Source organism: Harmonia axyridis, chromosome 4 (genome assembly GCF_914767665.1).
Source record: "Harmonia axyridis chromosome 4, icHarAxyr1.1, whole genome shotgun sequence".
Lineage (NCBI taxonomy): Eukaryota > Metazoa > Arthropoda > Insecta > Coleoptera > Coccinellidae > Harmonia > Harmonia axyridis.
In genome coordinates, this window is record NC_059504.1 from 44,837,229 (window position 1) to 44,857,152 (window position 19,924).

At 33.7% G+C, this 19,924-nt stretch overlaps 1 protein-coding gene across 2 annotated transcripts in view; it reads left to right on the top strand.

Moving 5' to 3' along the window:
• LOC123678808 (5'-AMP-activated protein kinase subunit gamma-2) overlaps positions 1-19,924 on the top strand; it is a 140,919-nt gene that overhangs the window by 69,599 nt on the left and 51,396 nt on the right. For both annotated transcript variants that reach the window (XM_045616038.1, XM_045616039.1), the window contains exon 6: positions 15,189-15,319. In XM_045616038.1, the coding sequence (XP_045471994.1) occupies positions 15,189-15,319 (131 nt within the window). The remainder of the gene's footprint in view (positions 1-15,188; positions 15,320-19,924) is intronic.

Consider the following 19,924-nt stretch of genomic DNA (forward strand, 5'->3'; position numbering starts at 1 on the left):
CACAATGTCTGCTATCTCTATCAACTTCACTTTACGGTCATTCAATTCAATTATTTTGTGAACTTTTAAGATTTTTTCGTCGGTGACAACCTTTTTTTGGGCGTCCACTGCGTTCGCCGTCTTCGGTGCTCATTTCATCACGTATAAACTTTGCATACCAATCAATGATGGTTGATTTTCCTCGTGCAGACCCCGGAAACTCTTGATCAAGCCAAGATTTTGCTTCAACTGTATTTTTTCCTTTCAAAAAGCGATATTTTATCCGCACATGAAATTTTTTTTTCCATCTTTTTTCAAATTACAAAAATAGCTACACTCACAACGCGATATCTCACAAACTAATGGTCGGACTGCTGTCAAATTTTGACACGTATCGTTGAAGGTTGCTACTAACTAAAATCATGGATTTAATACTAGCACCGCCATCTGTGCATCAGACCGAGGACTTTTCAATTGGCCTAATGTCACCCTTATATAGTCACAGGGTGTTTTTGGAAAATATTCATTTTCGAAATGTACAGGATGATTCACCAGTCTATGGGGAAGATTATATTTTTTAATCTTCCCCAAAGGTAATAGTCCATAGACTGCCACCTGATGGGTTTTCAGACACTTCGAATGTTACCCAATAGTTTTGATTTCCTTCTATATATGAAAAAAATCCAAAAATTTTCAATGAAGAGTACCTATAGCAGCTATATCACCTAATGGCACGACACAAGACAAAAATATTCATTTAGAAAAATTATGTACAAAAAAAGTTTACATAGCCAACGTTGCCTTTTTAGTTAAACTTCTAGACCATGAGAGAGTGATGGAAAATGAGGTTATAATGTTGTTCTACAACGCCAATTTTCAGAGGGGAATATTGAAAAATTCATAACTCCGAAACTAATTAAGCAAGAATCTTGCGGTAAAAAATATTGTATTATATGTTGTCAATTTCTGTTGATAATGCCAGTATAGTTTTAGAGTTAGGAATTCTTGAACATTCTTATCGGATCGCGAAACTAAGAAATCTTTTTTCAAACCTCTTATTCCATAGTTTTATACGAAACAAGAAATATTATATTTTCCATAGTTGATGATATACGACATCAACAATAGGAAATCTGATAAATTATTATATGATTTTCACATCAAAGTTCTCTTCTGTTAATTCTACCTTGCTGCGTAATATTAGATTGATAGTAAGTGCTTCATGTCATTATTCCGAAGCTTTTGTTTACGATTATTCTAGTTATAATTGCATTATTGCATAGATGCCAGAACTTCGTTATTCTGAGTTCTAGTTTTCTCGATGTAGAAGCATTCTATTTATATCAGTATTTCCAATAAACTATTATTTAAATTCGTGATAACATCAATTCCAGAAATGTTTCTGTTCAATAAACATCCCGTCAACTTGTCAGCTTTGAGACATTGTGGAACATCCTGTGTTTTTTTTTCTTGTTTCATTGTTATGGAATAGAAGGAAGTCGTTTTCTTTGGAATTATTACAATTTTAATATCACCATTAAATGGTAGATACCTCAATAAGACTTTGTAAATTCGAATGCATTATTGCGTTATTACGAATTTGATTTATGTTTGTTTTTACCGAGTTGAAATGAAAATATTTTATGGTTCACCTTGGAATGTGAATTAAGAAACTTTATGAACAACAAAATAATATTGTTATATAGGGGTTATTGGAGTTTTCACTAATATTATCCATACTCAGTGAAAATAGGATAATTTTGCAATCCCAGTTATCTAAATGCCATTTCTGATGATCATTAAATCTGAAAATTTTTCAAAAAAATCTAATTCTATTTCCAGTAATCATAAAAGATCTCTTGGAGTGACGAAATGCTCTAGAATAGTACCCTAGAAGAAATTGCATTGACCTTCTCCCAAAAATCCCTAAGAAAAATCTTTTTTCACATATCTTTCAAAACTTGAATGGTTTTAAAACGATTACATTCACATACTATGTAGTTAATTCAAATCTGTCATCTCTGATAATGTATGTTCCTCCCTAATACACTTGATGATAGGTACATATTGAAGAATCCAAGAATTTTTCATGGTCTCAGAGATAAATATTGCAGAGATTTCGAATAATTACTTTGTTTAAATTTGAACATTTTTTAGGAAAAAATAAGTCTATTCCTACATTGTACTACAATTTTTGAAATCATACCCAATGAGATATAATTGATGCATTTTTAGTAGCAGTTTTTTTCCTGGTATTTATCTCAATCCAACATATACAGAACTTGCCTTAAATAGCAGAAACCTTGATTCTTTTAATGATGTTCAGCCTGATTTCCCTGATGTAATTCCTCTTAAGATACGTGACAATCTGCTTGTTTGTCTAGAGATTCGACACACATAACGATAGGATAAGATAAAAATATTTTTTCTGTTAATTTCACTAGCATATGCAACATGTGGTTTCATTTTAATCGAACAGATGTTCTTAAAAATACGTCGAATGATCGTAATCATTATTTTGAATACCTATATTTGTTTTAGGAAATATTAAACATGTTGCTGACATTTGATATACTGAGTTTTGTGCACTCTAGACGTATTTGAAGGGTGTACAGGGAGTTTCGCGTAAGCGGGTCACTGGATTTTGTTGCTTATCGTTCGAGCAATATTGAAAAGTAAGTCAATATGATAGTCTTTTTCACGGTCTATCCAAATATGTTATTAGAAAAACTATTGCATCAAGGCATGGAATGTTATTGAGGAAAAACCGATTTTCCGAAAAAAAATTTTTGCAAATTCAACAGGTTTCCAAAATAATTTTCTATAGATGATTTCTGACCAATTGTTTCTTCACTTGAACTTCCGGTTTTCAAGAAAATGGAATTTTTTTTTCTGCAAAATATACTTTATAATATTTTTTCATATTTTCTGAATGCTCAATCGATTCTGAATCCGAATAAGTGAATATAGTGGGAGTTTTATTTTTATTTCAAGCTATTTCATTCAAAATCAACCTGAGGAAATTCAGATTCCATATTAGGAAAATATATCCATGTTGTCTAGGGTTCTATAAATATTTGATTGTCAAATTTTTAAGTTTTCATTCTCGATGATAATAGAAATCACTATCGTAGTTATAGAAGAAGGTAAGAGAGATTATTAAAGAAGCTTCATATTTTAGCTTTCATTATAATTGTGAATGAAAACTTATTTTTCATTCAAATTTATTAAACCACGGACACATGGATATATTTTCCCAATATTAAATTTGAATACCCTCAGGTTGATTTTGAATTTGATTGCTTGTAATAAATATAAAACTACCACTATTTTACATATTCGGATTCAGAATCGATTGAGCAGAAAATATGGGAAAATACATATTATAAAATATATTTTGCAAGAAGACTTCTGTTTTCTTGAAAAACGGAAGTTCGAATGGAGAAACAATTGGTGAGAAGAAGTCTCTAGGCCTTCTTTGTTGAAAATCAGTCAAATTTGCAAAAAAAAATTTTCTTTGGAAAAACAGCTTTTCCTTAATAACATTCCATGCCTTGGATCGATAGTTTTTCCGATAAAATATTTAGATAGCCCGTGTGAACATTCGTATGGCAGTTAAGCTATAAACTCAACGATATTTGCACAGGATTAAAATGAATCTGCCGTGAGAAAACTCAACCTCTTTATAACTGGGATTTTCGTCGTGACAAAAATATAACTTTCTCTAATTCTGTGGTTATTCCGTTCATTCTTCCACATCTTGTAGAAGAAAATCGTGCGAGAATATATCAGAAACGCACAGTTTTCATGGTTATATTTTATTATTCTATGTTGGCACTCCGAACATTCCGCTACGGCTTTATCTGTCAATTCATCAAATTGCCTTAAAGAAATCAGTTCTGCCAACCAACATTTTTCAATGCAAAAATCACTAAATCATATTTATGGAAATATTTCATTAATTTCAATGAAAATGCAATGAATTAGAGAAAATAATGTATAATACTCGTACAGAAGGCTCATTCTACCACTCGTTCATTCCAAAACTCGCCACTTCGTGGCTCGTTTTTGAATTTTGAACTCGTGGAAGAATATCAATGCCTTCTGCACTTGTATTATAAATAACTATTCTATGTTGGACTCCGATCTTTCCGCCACGGCTCTAACTGTCAATTCATCAATTTGCCTTAAAGAAATCAGTTCTGCCAACCAACATTTTTCAATGCAAAAATCACTAGATTATATTTATGGAAATATTTCATTAATTTCAATGAAAATGCAATGAATTAGAGAAAATAATGTATAATACTCGTACAGAAGGCTCATTCTACCACTCGTTCATTCCAAAACTCGCCACTTCGTGGCTCGTTTTTGAATTTTGACCTCGTGGAAGAATATCAATGCCTTCTGCACTTGTATTATAAATAACTATTAATCGATAGAAATCACTTATTAAATCGCTTTATAGTTGACAAAATGGCCTGAGGATCCCACTTTTTCTATAATGCTATAAAAGTTATCATAATTTTCGCAGAACTAAGTAACAATCTTTGAGATTGGATACATTAACAGTGAATGCTCTCGGTATGGAATACAAACTGACACTTTGTCATAACGACAATTATTGCATTTATCCACAGATACCCAAGATCCAGATCTCATTGAAACGGTTTCAACTTCTACTTGTAGTTCCTGTGATAAAAACTTCAAAATCGATTTGTGTAATGTAAACAGTTCGCGAGAGTTCAGTGAATATGTAAATGTTACATAATCGGGCGACCATGAACAGTTCCAGCAACCTATTCAATTACTCCCACTCTCCTTGCCGCGACTACTATGCCCCCCACCAAACCACCAACGGCTACCGTCCTGCAGGTCAGACCATGCCTTCGAACAACCTCCAATATGGCTTCCATAACCACAACCAACAGCAGCAGCAGCAGTTCCAAACAGAGTGTGAGAACGGACGTCGAGACAGTTCCGACAGTTCTTCGTTGGGCAGTTCCTCGCCTCGCGTGGAGTACTCCTCCTCCCCCAAGAGCTTCTTCAAGAACCACAACCACCACCATCATTCCATCCAGGAGCTGATAAGGCACTTCGGCAAGAAGGTGCACAACTGGAGGTCGAGCGAAGGTTACAGGAGGAACAGCTGTAGCGTCAGCGAGGATCAGAACGTGCCGAGGAAGAATGTGGATGATTTCAGGAGTAGGAGCAAGTCTCTGGACGGTGAACTGAAAAGGCCGTATATGCGTCCCTTGAACGATTGCGAGAGCACGTATCGGATTTACGAGACCATCTTGAAAGAAGGTATTGAAGGATAGGGTTATTACGTCTCGGTTAAGACAGAAACATACTTAGTCGACGCAGAGCAGATCGACGTTACGCACAAAAATCTGGAGCAGTGGTTTCTCTATAAGCGAACATACTAGCACAATTTGACGCTGGTTGATGGTGACCGTCGGCTACCGATATGAAGGAACCATGCACATGAAAGAAATGAAAAATCTATCGGCATTCTCTGTTTTCCGTAATGATTCGACAAGAGTAGAAAATTTACCGCATTTTTTCCTATTTCTAAAAGTTTCCTGCGCGAACATTGTAGTAACATAGCTACTGCTGCTTATTGCTTCTTCTAACGCGTCGAGTGAGACTTTACAAGTATGCACAAAAGGCCAATCGACGCGTCGATCGAGTCTAGCCAGTGTTCCGTCGCGTCGACTGTAGTTTTTTGGTTTCACAAGGATGGTTGACCACACTAAATATTGATAAATATAAGCATCTTGCAGTTAAGTGAGTAATATATTTAACCATAAAAGCAGAAACATACTACAGTCGAAGCAACACAACGCTGTCTAGACCCGATCGACGCATCGATTGCATACATGTATAGCCCCACTCGACGCGTCAATTCACTTCTGTAAGCAATAATAATTATATAGATTATTCAGATTATTATCAGTACATAATAATCAAAATGTACAGTTGCTCTTCTGATGAGGAGATAGAAAAAGCAGAAGTAGCTGTGTTACTACAACGTCCCAACAGGAAACCTTTCGAAATAGGGAGGAATGTGGCGAATTCCCTACTCGTATTCAACTCCTGAATGACTTCGGCGAATCGAAGAAAATCTGGATCCTCCTGTTTGGTAACCGTCAACCAGCGTCAAATTGTGCTAGTATTTATATGTAGTATACTGGGTGTTTCATTGGGAAACGGAAATACTTCACAGGTGCATAGAATGCACCAAGGCGGTTCTGGAGATACCCCATTTATTGGGTCTTACTGTCTTCGTAGCCGAGATACAGGGTGTTTTATGAATTTTGCCCGTTTCTTTCTGAGGCCATATCAAACGAGCCACCCGGTATATTTTCTTCATATTTGGCAAATATGTTCCTAATTGAGGGCCCAAACGTATCATGCAATAACCGCCTTGAAAATCCAGGTCCGGGTTAACAAAAAATTATGAATCGTTTGAATCCTCGTAACAACATCCTGTACATCGGAATTTTGAAAATCTGTTTTAATATTCGGAAACACCACTAAAAACTAAACTGAGACGTGGTAATCTTGAAAGAATTATGGATTCAATATTTTTGAACATTCAATGTTAAAAGTCACTTCAAACCACTTTCAGGTAACCAAGTTCTTAAAAACTTCACTTTCACGTTGAAAATTTGTGCAGTAAAACTGTCTGCGCGAAAATTTGAAGTACAGGTCTTAGTTTAGTTTTTAGTGTTTATTAAAACAGATTTTCAAAATTCCGATGTACAGGGTGTTGTTACGAGGATTCAAACGATTCATAATTTTTGTTAACCTGGACCTGGATTTTCAAGGCAGTTATTGCATGATACGTTCGGGCTCTCAATTAGGAACATATTTCCCAAATATGAAGAAAATATACCAGGTGGTTCGTTTGATATGATCTCAGAAAGAAACGGGCAAAATTCATAAAACACTGTATCTCGGCTACGAAGACAGTAAGACCCAATAAATGGGGTATCTCCAGAACCGCCTTGGTGCCACCTATGCACCTGTGAAGTATTTCCGTTTCCCAATGAAACACCCTGTATAAGAAAACCAGTGTTCCAAATTTTCGTGCGTAACATTGGTTTGCTTTGTGTCTATCCCAGAGTAATAAACATAGATAGAGGGAGCATATGTCATTTTCATTAAGCAAATTTTTTCCCAAAATTAACTATTAAATTTAGCATATGGAGCGCGTGGAAATGAAAACATATCACCGATACGATATTTCACTCAATTTGCGAGTTTCTCCACAAAGAACGCACTTCTTATGGCCCATAATAAATCAACGTTTCAGATTAACTCAAAATATATTGAAATAAAAACCTTAATATATCAGAAATTCAAAAAACAAACTTCAAGCACGCCAAACGATGTGAAACAACCGATAACACTAGGAGAGCAAAAGTTGCCAAACCTTGGATTTCAGCAGGTAGATACAGAAATAAATATTCTGCTTATTATTAATTCGACAATTAGGAAAAATATCGGATTCCAAATATTCAAATTTGCATAATTTAATTGAGAATCACTGAAACAAATAATAAAATATATATTCATAACGATATAGTAAAATGGTAGATTTGAAAATATATCACAATCAGACAACTGAATCGAACCCTGTTGGGGGCATGTAAAAATTGCGTGTACTCCTTTTATGTTAGTTGATTAAGTATATTTCTCTATTTCAGTATCGTAATGAGATCATTATAGTTCTAAAAACAGTGCTGTAATGAACTCATTACAGCATCGTTATCAAGTTATATTTTTCGTTTTGGGGTTGTCTCTACTGCCTTCCAATCCTATCAAATTTCAACAAACGTCAATAATTGTCAACATAATGTATTATTTGGATATAGTGAAATGATTTGCAGCATTATTCGCAATTTCTCTTGATTCAGGTGGTGTTAAATCGATTTCGTCACACATAATTCATGAATTTAATACGTAATTTTAAATTATTTGAAAATTCAAAACGTACGATTCAAATTCAGTAATCTGTCAATTTTCGTAACAGTCACCAACTGCCAAGGTACAATACAAAAGTCACTAGGATGTATAATTTGAATTTTTCATTGAATTTAGACAATATTTCACAAAGCTTGAATGAAATAGAGAAAATATCGTCTAATACTCGTTGCAGAAGGCAATTCCAACACTCTTGCGTTCGAAAACTCGCTCCTTCGTCGCTCGTTTTCGAATTTCGTATTCGTTTTGGAATAGGAGCCCTTTCTGGAACTTGTTTTAGAATATAGGTACTATTCTGCCCTTAGGTCGAAAATGCTCGGTTCTTACATAAATATATTACACATTGAAGTACCAGTTTTCATTTAATATAAAAAATATGTTGGTGAAATTATATTTCAACAATTTCAGAATGACTAATAATCGTTCTATTATACTTTTGCTTCATTTGGTTCAAATTTTTTAAAATAATACCTACTGAATGAATCATATCCAGGTCCTGTATTAGTATCGTTGTTCAACGTAGGAAAAGGGACATAATAAAAGAGTGAAAAGGTGTTTCTTTCACTTACGAATTACATTAAGATAATACGTGTAAACATCTCGTTTTTCGGAAAATATTTAAGGTGATATAAAGATGTTCGAACTTGAAGGTAGCTTCCAGCTATGCGCTGTCGATTTTTCGTCACCACAGAGCCAATTCACGTTGTCGCTACTAATATAGTAACTTGAGTTCATACTAATCTGGTAAACTTCGAAACTTGTGTTTTAGTAGAAGAAGCATTGTGATCATTTTTGGAATTTTTTGTGTTGATGAAAATTGATATGAGTATTTATTCAATTTGTGTCGTAAATGGTCATAAAAGAGGTTCAGCTTTTTCAGATTAAAGTAGCGCGTAGGTACAGATATTCGAATTCATATTATTGTGAAAATCAAAAACACTAGACGGTTTGGACTGAGTTGGCTTATGAAAATACTAAGGAAACACCAGCTGAACGGGAGTATTACTCATTGTGTACTTCCTTTTCTTGTTTAAATATTTCATGGTCATTCCATTGTCCGTCTATGCTTCACATCGTATAGTATTCTACTCTAATTGATGGATTCAATAAAGTTATTTCTTATTGTTTATTGTAGGTGTATACATTTTCAAATAATAAACATTCTATTATATTACATTTTCAAATTTAATTTTGTAATTAAAAACTTTCTGATTTCACATATATTCATACGTTTGTTTTTGTTCGAATTTGTTCTCAATGTAATCCAGTTTCTTTCATTTCATTTTTATTTTTTTGCGTTCCAAGTGGGATTGTTTCATTCTAATGAATAGATGAGGATCTAACTTGATTTAATATCAGTTAAGATAATGTCATTGGCTTCTCGTGAATTCAAACAGTTTTCTAGTGAAATAGAATTAATCAATCAATGGCAGAAAAGATAATCAGATCTGGAGTAAGTTTTCTCAGTAATCTGAGTAATTTTTCGATTCAGATCTAATCAGTTGTTTTGAACCTATGAAACTTTAAAATTTAATATCTAGAGATTGGTTTCGATTATAAGGAATCCAACGTGTGTATTATCATCGAATTTCGATAACATTTCCCCAAATAAATGAGTTAAAAACAGTTTTACACTGAAACAGCTCTAGGTACTCTGACAAAAGAAGTGGCACTATACTTCCTCGTCCTTCGATTATTCTTATTAAATATTATTATTGATTCCGTTCTTAAAAGTCAGACCTCACATTTACGTGACGCACCGTGTATGTATTCGAATTTTTTTTTTTATAATTTATGACCTAAACCCGAGATTTTGTGCAAAGATGTTGTGATATAGCCGATATTATGGTGGTGTTTACATTGTTGTCAGATATTGCCTTTCTCCCTGTATATTTTTTGCCTTTTGAAAGCCTGAATATTTTTCATGTAATGTTCCCTATACTTAAATTCCATAATTTCGAAGTTAAAGCTACATTTACATTATCTTAAGTTAAAATTACCATGGGCGAAGTTTTCTCTATTAAACTTTGCATAATGGCCATTTCTACTTTTTTTAGCTGCAGGTATTTCAACGCACAATTTGCATAGGTTTGGCTGAAACAGCCTTGAGCACTTTATTTAAAAGCTGTTAGATCCAGGGAAGTGGTATATTCGAACACCGGGTTTTTTCCTAGTTTAATCCAATTGAGTTGTTCAATTCAATTTAACTTTTACTCAGTCCATTCGATCGGAAACAGAAATGACCGTAATACGGGAATTGGATAACCTTAAAACAAATTGTGAGACTGGGTTTGTTCTCGTACTCAAGTCTAATTAAAAAATGAAAATAAAAAAAAAATTCAAAAAGTTCAGAAAAAGTAAAATGGGGTGAATTTCGATTAGGCGATAACAGTCTGTGACGTTCGGAAAACAGAAAAAAACTAAAATTCGTTGTCTCGATAATTAAATTTCAATTGTAATCAATTATTTGTAATTGAAAATTTTGTTGGTTTTAGGATTTCTCAACAATCCCAACGAACAATTAATTACATTTCTTGTTAAATGTTAATCTTAGTTATCGAAACATCGAATTTTAGTTTCTTTCTGACACTGGATGTCACTGACTAGGTACTCCACACAGTTAGAAATTGTGTTTTTTTTTCTCATTTAAAGTTATTCTTTGGAAACTCTTATTCATATTAGGTAAAGAGTTTGCTTGAGTCACCCCCTTTTTTATACGTACTATTGACCGAAAAAATCAAAAAAATTTTATGGTTGTAATGCAACCACAGAAAAGAAATTCAGAACAACTCTCCGTTCAAAAGCTGTGGTACTCAGTGCAAAGTTTCATCACAATCGGAAGAGTACTTGCGGAGATTCAGATCATTTTGTGTCAAAATCGAGTAATTTTTTCTATGGTTGTGATGCAACCACAGAAATGAAATTTGGCACAACTCTCCGTTCAAAGACTGTGATCCTCAGTGCAAAGATTCATTGCAATTAGATGAGTACTTGCAGAGATTCAGATCATTTTGTGTCAAAATCGAGTAAACTGTTGAGTTTTTACCTAAAGTATGGCATATTGCTGAAATCTTCATCAAACAAGCTATCTAATGATGCAATAATAAACTGGGTATGCTATTTGAAATCAGGAATTAGTAGTCTATTTCCGGTATAACCAGGAGTTGTAGAGATCTGAAAATATTTTAGGGAGAAAGATTATTGTCTCAAACCCCAACATGCAAATTTTCAGCACAAAATTTTGATTAGTTCTCCATAAACGTCTAATAGGCCATCGCGTTGAACCAACTGTATATTTTAAGAATCAATTTAGACCATTTTCCTGACGAATTGAGAAGTTCATGTGTCTAAATCTTAATCATTATTAGCAGCTTTACAACATTCATTTGCTCCGATAATCCGTTTATCTGGTACCTGGCGCATTCGCCATTTTGTTGTGCATGAAAGAGATTGCGTAATCTATCACATTAAGTTGTCACCAACTTACCATTATTCCTTGAGAAACGATTTCATTACAGTTATGAATGAGATTCTCAATAGTTTATAGCGAAATGTAATAAGGCAGCTCTTTATTATCCTTTCTCATTTTCCAAGTACCTTTGCAATTTAGTTATCTCATTTGTTCTTGAGTAATCGATTCCTAAAGAGATTTCGTCACAAAAAGTATCGCACTATCATTATATTAAATTATTGATAAGCTCTCAGCCAGGCTTTATATCAGGTGATGCTCGGTTCTATCTTCTATCGGATAATAATCAAGAGGAAACCAAAATGACCAAATCAGTATCATCCTGATTTCGACGTTCAATTTCACGCTCACAGAGAGCGAAAATCGCGTAAATTGGTCGTGTAAACATGGCTTAAAAATTACTATCTTTTTTTTTATTTCCGGTTTTATCGCTTGTGGTGAACGTATCAGTTGCGTTAATTTGTGGTGCAGTCAATTATCGAAGGTCCTCGTGATATAACACGGTATTTTCTCTATGTGACTGTTGGATTCGATTGAGGAATGTCTGGTTCATTCGTTCAAAAATTTCCCAGGCATAGTGTATACGATTTGGGTGGTTAGTATCAATATTTTGAATGATATAGAACTGCACCAGCTTTTTTCACAAAACAAAATTGTAACATAGCATTTACATATTTAAATTCACTAAAAATAATAATCGTTTTTCGAAATGTGAATACTTGAAATTTATATCTAACAAATCCATGAACAATTGACTTCCATGTGAAAATATTAGAAGCATCCATGTCTTTTGTATTCTCAAAATATGCATTTTCTTATGAATTACTACAAATGGTTTGAAAGGGTTCCATAAATTTAACTAACAATAAAAAAAATTTCAAACATTCTGTGATAATAATAAACTTTCTGACACTGTGGCAAATTTAGAAATCGATATGTTCTTGATACAATCGTTAGATAAGATTCAATCGGCCACACTAGATCAAGAAAGTAGAAACATGATAATTTTAATGTAATTTTTGAAATGACATTCTATAAAAATTGTGATCGCTAAGGCAAATTCAAATATTATGAAAGTTCTAGAATTGCTGTCGTTATTGTTTCTCTGTGAATTCTTACTAAAAAAACACTTACTCAACTACTTACTTTCAATAATAAGTTTGAGATTTCCCAATGGCAATTTTTGTGAAGTAGATATTAAGTTTGAAGTTGGTAAATTCAGTAAGTTATTGAACTAAAGGGTGTTTTTTTTAGAGCTATAGAACTTTAAATTGCAATAAAACAACGATGAATTATACGATTGACATGAATTTTATTTATCCGCAAGATAATCTTGTGGCATTACATTTTAAATATGATTTCTGGCAAATGACCGCCACGGTTGACTCGGATGTAGTCCAATCTGGACGTCCAATGTTCGATTACTTTTTCCAACGTTTGTGGCCGTATATCGGCAATAACACGGCGAATGTTGTCTTCCAAATGGTCAAGGGTTTGTGACTTAACCGCATAGATTAATGACTTTACATAGCCCCACAGAAAGTAGTCTAGTGGTGTTAAATCACAAGATCTTGGTGGCCAATTCACAGGTCCAAAACGTGAAATTAGGCGGTCACCAAACGTGTCTTTCAATAAATCGATTGTGGCACGAGCTGTGTGACATGCTGCGCCGTCTTGTTGGAACCACAGCTCCTGGACATCATGGTTGTTCAATTCAGGAATGAAAAAGTTAGTAATCATGGCTCTATACCGATCTCCATTGACTGTAACGTTCTGGCCATCATCGTTTTTGAAGAAGTACGGACCAATGATTCCACCAACCCATAAAGCGCACCAAACAGTCAGTTTTTCTGGATGTAACGGTGTATCGACATACACTTGTGGATTAGCTTCACTCCAAATGCGGCAATTTTGTTTGTTGACGTAGCCATTCAACCAGAAGTGCGCTTCACCGCTAATGGACGTAGTGCGCGATACGTATTCCGCACAGAACCATTATTTTCGAAATAAAATTGCACTATTTGCAAGCGTTGTTCAGGCGTGAGTCTATTCATGATGAATTGCCAAACCAAACTGAGAATAAATCACTTGACAGCTGTTAAATAGGTCGCCATCTTGAACAGTAATGCCAACTTAAAGTTATATACCTCGAAAAAAAAAACACCCGTTATAAGCCACTGATGAGGAAAAATTGTATTGAAAAATGCAAAAATTCCAGAATAAACGTCTGTCTTTATGCTAATTTAGTTATTCAATTTGTTAACCGTTTACTCAGTTTTGAATATTTTGAATTTTCTTCTGGTTTGTTATCAATATTTTCTCATTGTTGAAATTGTATTTCAAGAAAAAAACCGAATATATCATAAAGATATATTATATTGTGAAAGGGAAGGACCCAATTTATATCAAATTCAAAAACATAGAAATCAATAACTGGATTGCCCATTCAAAATTGCGTGTAAAGTCTGAAAAACAAAGTAAAATTCTAACGACAATATATAATAACGGCGCTTGTAAAAACTCATAAAATCTCATTGATCACTCTATTACGAAGTCATTAGAATAGGAATTACTTACATATTTACGGATAACAGAAATCCAATTGATAACGTAAATATTCTTCCTTCATCGGCACGTGTTCATACATGTCTGTGAAAGTTTCCATTCATTTGCAAATCATTTTGCGACCTTTTAACGCATCGAAAATATTTGAACTTCTCAAGGTATTAAACCTTAATTTATGAATCACCTGAATATTTATGTCTTCCACCGATAATTTCATAGAGTTTGAAGTGAATACATTAATCTCCTCCATATTGGTAAACAACTATGATATTCAAATGAGGTTTCGATGAGAAAATCAGCAATCCCAATTGAAATAAATTTCGTTTTAAATATTTGTCGAATTTATTAATTGGTTTATTATCAGGAAGAAAAAAATTTCAACCCCTTGAAGTTTTGATTAGTAAAGAATCTGATAATTCTCCAAAAGCTTCTATTTTTAGTGATGGCATAGTTTACGCTCTATTAGTGATGACGTCACACACCGCCATTTTAGTTCTCCTGTCAGTGTTCGGAATCCAAACAAACAAATTGTCATTCGAATTAGTACGTTGTCGTTGAAGAAATTGGCTTATTTCGGTAAATAAGATTATTTAAGGAACGATTTTACTATTAATTGATAGACAGAAGGAACGAGATTAATGCCAGTAAGTTCGAACTTGAAGTTCAACTAATAAATACGGCTTTTTACAAAATCTGGGGAATGATACATAATTCAAACTTACAGGTATTAACCTCGTTCCTTCTGTCTATCAATTAATACTGAAATCGTTCTTCAAGTACTCTTATTTATGAAAATAAGCCAATTTCTTCAACGACACCGTACTAATTTGAATGACAATTTATTTGTTTGGATTCCGAACACTGACAGGAGAATAAAAAATGGCGGTGTGTGACGTCACAATGATAGAGCGTATTAACTTGTCAAATGTTTGAATATGACGGTTTCAAAGGTGACAGCTGCCAGAAGCGGGCTACTCAAAAATGATACCTCATATTGGAAAACGCTTTATAAGCTGTTAAAATTCGGAAGATTCTTTTCTAAAGTATGAATCAATATCTCATAGACCACTCAAATTTATGTTTGATGGATAAATATTGATTCAACAAATTTCTGAATGTTTTCATGCAAATTTGAGTCAATATAATGGCAATTTTTATTCAATGTTTGTTTTATTTTTCACAGGTGCTCATATTAGGCAGAAATCATTAGACCCCGAGCGGAGACGTCAATCTTTGGGAACTCTTCCACATAGAGCCTCAGATGCTTTCGTCGATCCTCATCACGCGGCCATACTATTTAGAGATTCTAGAGGGGTAAGTTCTAGGATTTTTTTTAAGCAAACTGCTTACTCCATGTGAATATCACAACAATAAATAATCAAGGTTACTTTGACCTCAGATAAAGTTTCTCGGGTGTGACCACATCACAGCCCTTATTTATACCTAATAAGCTTTTTTCAGTACCCTTCTGTTTATAATGAACAAATCTTTATTAATTGCGTTCATTCTAATAAAATCTCGCGAGAATGCCAGCAAATGTCAAAGTCGGGGATACTCTATCATCTGAGTACACTTTAAAATTAGGAGTACCACAGGGATCCGTCCTTGGACCTCTGTTGTTCCTTCTTTTTATCAATGACCTTCTTGCAAGTTTGAAAGATGAATTGTTCAGTTTTTGTTCCCAAAACGAGTTACCATCATTCTCGAAGATGTGTTTAATTATTTTGTTTGCTGACGACACATCGTTTGCTGTTAGGGCTTCTTCTTTCGAAGAGCTCCAAATATTATGCAAGTTTCTACTTGATTGTTTTGTAAAATGGTGCCGTACAAATAATCTTGTAATTAATATCGGAAAGACTGAATGTATTCATTTTTCATTCGGTAAATATAGTAAGATACTCGTTCTTCACCATCTAGATTCTGTAACCACATCTAAAGATTGTGTAAAATTTCTTGGAATTTCTCTGGATGAAGGTTTAAGATGGTTCAGTCACATTGATTTGGTCTGCGGTAAATTGAAAAGTTCCTTTTTGGGTATAAGTAGAGTAAGACACTTGTTTCCCATGTCATCGTTTATAAATGTTTATTACAGCTTAGTATATAGCCATATATCTTACAACATCCTACTTTGGGGAAATTCTTCAGAGGTTAGTAAGGTCTTTATTATTCAAAGGCAGATTTTGCGCATGATATATGATATAACACCAAGGACGTCTTGTAGACCAGTTTTTTCACAAAATGGTATTCTCACGCTGTCTTGAATTTTTATTTTTAAAACCTTATTATATGTATATTAAGGAAAAAGAGAATAGCATCACAAAATTATCTAGCTTTCATAATTACCATACAAGAAGTGGGGGAGTGCTGTTTATACCAAAACACAGAACAACAAAATTTGAAATGTCGCCCACATATTGGGGCATAAAATTGTTCAATCATTCACCTTCCCATATTACGTCTCTGAATCTTAGAGAATTCAAGGCCAGTGTGAAAGCTTTATTGTTTGGAAACTGTTATTATACTGTTGGTGAATTTTTAAACGATACATTTGATAATTATTTGTGTTAACTTTTTTTTTTTTGTGACTGATCTCACACACAATTTTATGTCTTATGAGATCAATAAACGATTATTATTATTATAATTCAAATTATTGTAGGAGAATTGATTCACTCTTTACGATAATCACGTCTAATGTGATATAAATAATTGCATCGCATGTTTCCGAATGAAATATTGACACTTATTTCATTTTCGGTATTTATTTTTAACACTAAGGGTAAAATTTTATTGTCTGGCATCATGAAAGTGTAATTTTTGATTGATTATACATCATCGAACGTATAATTTTCTTTCAAAGTATCAGTTCCTCCATTATTCATATGGAATGTTTAGATAATCTATTTACTTATATTTTTGTTTATCATCTATTTCTGGACGAGTCTATCTAAACCTGCAATACATCCCATCGGATGAAGGATGGTTATTTACTTCAGATATTCGATTTGGCAACATATCCTAAAGAATAAGTCAAGGTCATATCTATTTATTCGGAATAATGTGTAGCCGGGTTATTATTGTGCGTCCAATTTCAGTACTAGGTCAATATTTAATGTCAGTTTGTAGCCCATATTATGCTTTATGATCTCTCAATTTTAATGGTTGTTTACAAAAATGCGGCATATATGTTAAAACCATGGAATATGTTGTTACATGCACTCAAACTAAAATTGAATATATTCGCAAGTCTGTTAAACTGATCGACAAAAAGTAAGCTCAACATGAAGAGCGATAGAACATATTTCAGTAGCAAGAGTATTTCTGTAAATAATAAATATTTGAGATGGTTCTAACCATTCAAGGCTTTATCATAAAAAACTGGTTATACATTTATTGTACAATGTAATAAAGGAAAAAAAATCAAATTTTCCTTCTTTTGAAGAAGTTTTCCAAAGAATTTTGCTTACTCATAATAAGATTGTGATATATAAGGTAGTTACATATAATGGATATTCCTCCTGGGGGTATATATCCCCCTTATCCCCCCCTAGGATACGCCACTGTATCTAAACTGAACTGAATTTCTAAAGTTTACAGAAACACAAATTTACTCTTTGGTGGGCTTCATCGAGAGTTGAGATTTTATTAGGGGCAATAAATACCAAACAGGCGGTTCTTCAAGTTGAATGGGTGTGTCAGGTACAAATCTACCAAAAATTTTCGGGTAGCTCCATCTAGCGGAATTGCAGTTTCAGCGCAAAGTAGTCTACAACCTTAAGGCAGCTAACGAATCCCGCGTTGAAAAACTGGTCATCTTTTGAAGCGATCCACGAATCGATCAAATTTTTTCCTTTTTTAAAAGACCGGAAATGCTGGTCAGTCAGGCCGTGTGCCATTGATCGAAACAAGTGATAGTCCGAGGGAGCAACGTCTGAAGAATACGGCAGATGGGGTAGGACTTCCCATTTCAACGTTTCCAAGTATGTCTCGACCACTTTCGCAACATGGGGTCCAGCATTGACATGCTGTAAAATCTCTTTATAAAATCTCTCTTTTATTGTGGCCATTTGTCTTTCAATGTTCAGCTCGAACGCATCAATTGCGTTCGATAACGATCGCCTGTGATTGTTTCCGTCCGTTTTAACAACTCATAATACATAACGCCGAGCTGGTCCCACCTGACCTGTCCTGTATTCGATAAGCTTCGGCAATATCTCAACTCAAATTAAGAAAGTCACTAAAATACTGCACGGATTGAATCCATGGTTATTCGTTTCAAAATCAGAAACCATTAAGGCTAATATTTTATGCAGTAATGTACAGGGTGGGCAAATTTCGATGTTTTAGCACTACAACTTTTGAACCAGAGGAGATAGACAAAATCTGATACCCACTTCTCGATCTCTTTTTTCTGAGAAACTAACAAGGGTGGTATTCATTTTCGGTCACCTTCTTTTGTTTTCGAGTTATAAGCGAAAATTGGAAAAATGGCGATATCGAAAAACATTTATATCTCTGCTAATACTGATGATAGAGCTCTGAAATTAAAACATTATACAGGCACTTTTTTACGTAGAATCCAGTGGCGTGCTCGTATTTCCAAAAGGGTTTTTAATTACGAAGCTATGACCCAAAGTTATGTTTTTTCAAATGGGAACACTAGATTTTTGTGTCATTTTCTGAAAGCTTGATTTTTCCTGATTTCAAAAATATATAACATCGTATGATTCGGATCAATATAAATAATAGAAAATGACCAAAAACCTCTTTTCACCCAAGAGTCTCAATATTTCTATGGTTTCAACTGTTGATGAACACAGAAAAATTGAGCTTTCTATAACAAGAGCAGTGTCCTTCCGTCAATCTGATTATTTCTATGCTTTTCACTTATTTCTACAAAATTCGAATCTAGATATGTTTTATAAATTTTTTATCTAAAAATTGATTTGGAAATAACGGAGAAACCACAAGATCGAATTTTTCAATCGAAAGAGTTGTATTGAGATGCATGTATCAGGAGATTATTTACATAGGTCTCCAGAATCAATACGCACAAGTACCAATCCATCTTAAACAGCATATGAAACAATGCATATATGATTGAACTCAACAATTTAATTACGGAGGGACAAACAAGAAATAATATTTAACCTAATAATGACAACAATTGCACAATGCACAGTCGACACCTCTTCTCTATATTTCAATAGATGAATATTTGAAACTGTGTTCAAGCTACCTAGAAAACTTTTTCCAAGTTCGTTTATCTTTTCGAAACTATTTGTATAAAATAAATATAGATTCGAATTTTGTAGAAATAAGTGAAAAGCATAGAAATAATCAGATTGACGGAAGGACACTGCTCTTGTTATAGAAAGGCTCATCAACAGTTGAAACCATAGAAATATTGAGACTCTTCAGTAAAAAAAGGTTTTTGACCATTTTCTGTTATTTATTTTGATATGAATCATACGATGTTATATATTTTTGAAATTTTTGAAAAAATTAAGCTTTCAGAAAATGGCACAAAAATCTAGTGTTCCCATTTGAAAAAACATAACTTTGGGTCATAGCTTCGTAATTAAAAACCCTTTTGAAAATACGAATACGCCACTGAATTCTACGTGAAAAAGTGCCTGTATAATGTTTTAATTTCAGAGCTCTATCATCAGTATTAGCGGAGATATAAATGTTTTTCGATATCGCCATTTTTCCAATTTTCGCTTATAACTCGAAAACAAAAGAAAGTGGCCAAAAATGAATACTACCCTTGTTAATTTCTCAGAAAAAGAGATCGAGAAATGGGTATCAGATTTTGTCTATCTCCTCTGGTTCAAAAGTTGTAGTGCTAAAACATCGAAATTTGCCCACCCTGTACATGAAAAAGTTGATTGCATTTATGAATTTAGTTATAATTTT